The sequence below is a fragment of the Rhinopithecus roxellana genome, chromosome 11, assembly GCF_007565055.1.
Source record: "Rhinopithecus roxellana isolate Shanxi Qingling chromosome 11, ASM756505v1, whole genome shotgun sequence".
In the NCBI taxonomy this organism is placed as follows: domain Eukaryota; kingdom Metazoa; phylum Chordata; class Mammalia; order Primates; family Cercopithecidae; genus Rhinopithecus; species Rhinopithecus roxellana.
In genome coordinates, this window is record NC_044559.1 from 12,383,879 (window position 1) to 12,389,262 (window position 5,384).

Here is a 5,384-nt window from a genome sequence, read left to right on the forward strand (position 1 = left end):
GAAGTAGCTGAATATCTCCTGACTGCAATGCCAGCCAGACTGTGTGGAAACTTGGTTCATACCAGCCGTTCTAGGGGTGGTGTGAGTTGTCATCATCCTTAGGAAAACGTGTTGTTGTAGGATCAACCCGTCCTTCAAAAGGACTGTGCCTGTTCATCAGCTCAGCTGTGTCTGCCCTGTGAAATATGGCAAGGATATTAATTCCAGGAGAATGGAGCTTCCTGATAAAAGATGCCCAATGAAGAACGAATTAGGGACATACTGAAAATAGGTAAGGAAATTGTCAGCTCACAACCCAGCAGGCATTAAGTAAAAGAGGAGGAAACATTACAGCAACAGTTTTGATCATACTGTACTTTTATAACCATGTGAAATACATGTTCTATGTACAAATAGATTGTGTAAGGGGTCAGTTGTGAGGACATCAGGAACATGGCAGATTATTTAAAATCGTACTGAAGATGATGCTTTGTCTGACGAAAGTGATTCTAAACTATAGGAAAACAATTCAAGACAGACAAGAGCTGTGGCGGTGGGTAGAGGACTCCTACAGATGTGAGGTAAGGAGCCTTCCTCCCCGCAGTTGCAGGATCCTTAAGTGCTCATGAAGATGATGCCGCCACAGCCCCTAGACTCTCTCAACACAGACTTTCTCAGGTGTTGGCTTTTTCAGATGGCTCCTTCTGCTGCAAGAAAGGCCCTCAACAACCGGGTAAGCTTTTTTTTTTTTTTCCTCCTCCTTGCTTTTGGGCCAAGTCAGGACATGGATGTATTTTTCTCCCCACAGCTCTGTGCCCAAGCCTTGCAGAGGGAGACGGCAGAGAGGAAGGCTGCCTGCAAGCAGCACAGGTAGGTAACTGTGATGGACAAATTTTAAGGATGTTTTTGTTTTAAGATGAAGCTTTGACTGTCCAGTAAAGAAAATGGTGTTTTGATTCTTCTACAAGTCAATTCTTTCTCCGTCTTCAAGACAGGAAATGATGGAAAAGCAGGGAGTGCCAGAGAGACACATGAGTCAGGAGGCAGCCCAGGGATGGCTGGGGCTAGAGAACCCTTTCTGGAGAGGGAGGAGCTCACTGTGAAGGCAGCCACTTAACGTCTGCTCCACAATCCACCCACTCTGCTTCTCCTTTCGGGGGTGAGGGCTTGGGCTGGGTAATTGTTATGTTTCCTGGAAACAGTTCCATGCACTTACTAAAGAGAACAGTAATCCTGCTGGGTGGCAGGACCCTGTTTTTCTCAGGTGCCACAGCTGAATGACTCGTGGCTGGTCCCCTGTGAATGGTGGAGCTCAGGCCCCTCCACTGACTGTGGACATCGTTCCACCCTGATGTCTTGGTTACTTTTAACTGAGGGGATGAGCCTAGAGGGCAAATGGACCAGGTCCTCTTCCAACCTTGAGTTGGTGGGAAGGCTTTATTTTTTTTTTTATTTGAGAAAAGTAACACCAATAACATTTTAGAATGGGAGCTGTAAGTGTTGATGGGAGCAGAAATTTTCTGGCTATGTCTTCATGGATCAATATTTCTTCTTTTCTTAAAGAAGCATTTATTTACACTTTTTGGAGCTTCCTTCATTCCTTTTTGTTTGTTTAAATTGTTTATTGTGAACTATAAAACTTCATTAGTAAATTAAATTTCTATGTCATCTAACTTCTCTAGCATTTGAAGTGTAATCCTAAAACTTTCCAGTTAATTTCTATAGCTCTTACCTTTCCTCATGACTGTTAGTCTCTTTATGTCCATTTCTGTTCATAAATATTGATAATACCTGTTCAGATATGGAGGTTAGATTAATTTTGAACTCCCCTATGGCTTGAAGAAAAGGAGAGAGTGCTGTTTCTGTCCAGGGTTCATTGATATTCTTCCCATCCATGGCTGTTCCTATTTTAATTTTGAGTCTGTGCTCACATGAGTGACTTCCTCTGATATGTACAGTGAACTTTTGATTTAGCGCTCATTTCCAGCTGCTTAGAGCCCGGCCTGTCCACAGTCAGTGGAGAATTAAGAAAACCCCTGGATGAGGGCTGTGTGGCGTCTTCCTCAAGGATGAGGCCCAGAGGGTGGCAAAGAGAGTGAGGTGGCAGCGGAGGGTGTGGAGGGTTTCTCGTTCGGCACAGAGCGTGGAAGCCCGATTAAGGCCCGTTCCCTTCTCTGGCCCTTAGCGGATTCAGGACCTCATTCGGTTCCATGAGGAACAGCCGCTCTGTCCCACCTGAAAACACAAAGACAAAGATAAATGCTGGGGTCGTTTTCCCTCTAGTTCAGGACACTTTTGTCTTTTCCTACAGCGCCCTCTCCTGGCCTGTCCTCTGCTCTGTGGATTTTTGAAAGCAAAATCTTCCCCATGAGCTTTCAGGCTTCTCCATTTCCAGCTGGTCATCTTTGGTGGCACCTCCAGAAGCCATAAAGGCTTAAGGGCCGAGGGCTGCAGGGCTGTCACTGTTCTGTTTCCAGAAATAACGAGAGGATGCCGTTGAGCTCCACTGCGGTCGGTCTTATGGCCCAGTAGACCCTGCCGATCCCTTTTACTCACGATGGTGTGGAGTCTCCTTCCCAAAATATGTGGGGTTTCTTTTTGTTGCTGTGATTTTCTTTTCTGCTATAAGGTAGGTAATTAACCTTCAGAATATCCGCCGTAATCCCAGAAGTGAAAACTCATCGATCCAACATTAATACGTGCCTTGTGCAATTTTGAGTGTTCTTTGGCAAAGTCAATTCCATAGTTCATCACAGTCCCGTCTGTTCTTAACTGTGTTGAGCAAAAACGGCCCCACCCTCACCCAGTGTTGCCCTTGATCTAATATTCTAAGTGTCAGAGGTTCCATATTTTAATAGAAAATGTGCCCCGGCTGTGAGGTGGTGGAGAGTGAACGTCACTCATTGCCTGCAGGCACAATTCCCAATGAAGGCCTTCAATGATGCTCAGCCGAGCTGGTTCTCGTGTGGCTTCTGTATCTCTGACAGCTGCTAAATCCTCTGATCACACATCATGGGACTCATACACTTTAAATCAAACACATTTTTAAACTGCTTCTGTTGTTGAGAATTCCCACCTCATTTTTCCATGGACAAAATTATCCTTTATGTCATAGTGCACTTAAAATTTGGTATTACCTAGAAGTTAAAGAAATATGATAGCCGTGCCAAACTGATATCTGTATGTAGGATTATTCTGTCAGAAAACCCTCTCCCAGTTCCCCTGCAGCTCTTCAGGAATCCCCATCTCCCCAGAGCTCTTTGTGCCCATGGATGGTACCTCCAAAGTAGGGAAGACCCTTTGTCAAGAAGGGAAGCAGAAGGAGGATGAGAGGGTGTTGCAGGCAGAGCTGGAATGGACTTCCACTCTGCTTCTTGCCAGCTGTGTGATGCTGGGTGAAATTTCTGCTTCCTCTGGGAACCTCTATTTTCTTAGATTTGGAGCAGGGTGGTCACACTGACCTTGCAGATTTCTGAGACTCAGAGACAGCACATGAAAAGCCTGGAGGCCATTCTCTTAAGAGTAGCCGCGACTCATGTGTGGACAATGGGCTTTTCATGCTTCTCTTTCTCTCTGTTTATCTGATGCAAGGAACATGCTCTGGTGATGGTGGTGAGGGAGGAATGAGGATAGACATAGACACACCTGTGTCAGAAACCTAATTTTTTGTTACTGGGTTATGACTTTGTCTTCACAGAGACAAGCCCCCAGCCTGCCTACATTTGCAGACAGAGTGGTGTGTGGGGATAGCAGTTTGTCCCCGTGACTTTTCTTCACTCCCCTGCCATCGGCAGGACTTAGTTGAAGGGAGTTTTTTTTTTGGCGGGGGGCGGGCATTGATGCTGCCATTTTGAAACCTGGACGAGGGAAAGGTACAAGGGACTATCACCTGCAGCCTGTGTTGGTTTTGGTGTTTTTATCCATCATATTCATATATTTCAAAACATTTTCTCCTCCTGACTTGCAGGTAAATGTGGCTGCAGGGAAGCCTCATCCTTTCTCAGAATGGCCCTACTTGCCTGATCTCATGGCTGGCCCTTCAGGATCACTGATGGGCTGCCAGCCGCCTCGTCCACCGGGGTGTCATCTGGGAACTCAACCACTCCCTCCATCTGGAGGTTTTCTGGGACCTCAACAAACTCCTTCACTGGAGTGTCCTCTGGGAACTCAACCACCTCCTACACTAGAGAGTTCCCTGAAAACTCAACCACCTCCTCCACTCAATTGTTCTCCAGGGCCTCTTCCAGCTCCTGCAGCTGTCAGTCCTCCAGGACTTCATCCACCTGCAGCTGTCAGTGCTCCAGGACCTCATCCACCTGCAGCTGTCAGTCCTCCGGGACCTCATCCACCTCCTGCAGCTGTCAGTCCTCCGGGACTCATCCACCTGCAGCTGTCAGTCCTCCGGGACCTCATCCACCTCCTGCAGCTGTCAGTCCTCCGGGACCTCATCCACCTCCTGCAGCTGTCAGTCCTTCGGGACCTCATCCACCTGCAGCTGTCAGTGCTCCAGGACCTCATCCACCTGCAGCTGTCAGTCCTCTGGGACCTCATCCACCTCCTGCAGCTGTCAGTCCTCCAGGACCTCATCCACCTGCAGCGGTCAGTCCTCTGGGACCTCATCCACCTCCTGCAGCTGTCAGTCCTCCAGGACCTCATCCACCTGCAGCTGTCAGTCCTCCGGGACATCATCCACCTGCAGCTGTCAGTCCTCCAGGACCTCATCCACTTCCTGCAACTGTCAGTCCTCCTGGACACCATCTACCTGCAGCTGTCAGTCCTTTGGAACCTCATCCACCTCCTGCAGCTGTCCGTCCTCCCAGACATCATCCGCCTCCTGCAGCTGTCAGTCCTCCCAGACATCATCCACCTGTGGTTGTCAGTCCTCCGGGACCTCATTCACCTCCTGCAGCTGTCAGTCCTCCTGGTCCTCATCTACCTGCAGCTGTCAGTCCTCTGGGACCTCATCCACCTCCTGCAGCTGTTGGTCCTCTGGGACCTCATCCACCTCCTGTGGCTGTAGGTCTTCTGGGACCTCATCCACCTCCTGCAGCTGGTGGTCCTCTTGGACCTCACCCACCTCCTGCAGCTGTTGGTCCTCTGGGACCTCATCCACCTCCTGTAGCTGATGGTCCTCTGGGACCTTATCCACCTTCTGCACCTGCAGGTCCCCTGGGACCTCATCCACCTCCTGCAGCCGTAGGTCTTCCAGGATCTCATCCACATCCTGCAGCTGTTGGTCCTCTGGGACCTCATCCACCTCCTGAAGCCATAGGTCTTCTGGGACCTAATTCACCTGCAAATTGTGTCTGTCCTCCAGGACCTCATCCACCTCCTGCAGCTCTTGGTCCTCCTGGACCTTATCTATCTCCTGCATGTTTCTGTCCTTCAGGACCTCATCCATCTTT

General features: G+C 48.9%; 1 protein-coding gene across 1 annotated transcript; it reads left to right on the top strand.

Moving 5' to 3' along the window:
- The first annotated feature begins 384 nt into the window (after window positions 1–384).
- Window positions 385–4,999, top strand: LOC104662270. The gene is made up of 3 exons (XM_030941116.1): window positions 385–560; window positions 674–712; window positions 3,947–4,999. Exons 1-3 carry the CDS (start codon window positions 462–464, stop codon window positions 4,997–4,999), a joined length of 1,191 nt encoding a protein of 396 aa, XP_030796976.1. The 5' UTR covers window positions 385–461.
- Window positions 5,000–5,384: the final 385 nt, after the last annotated feature.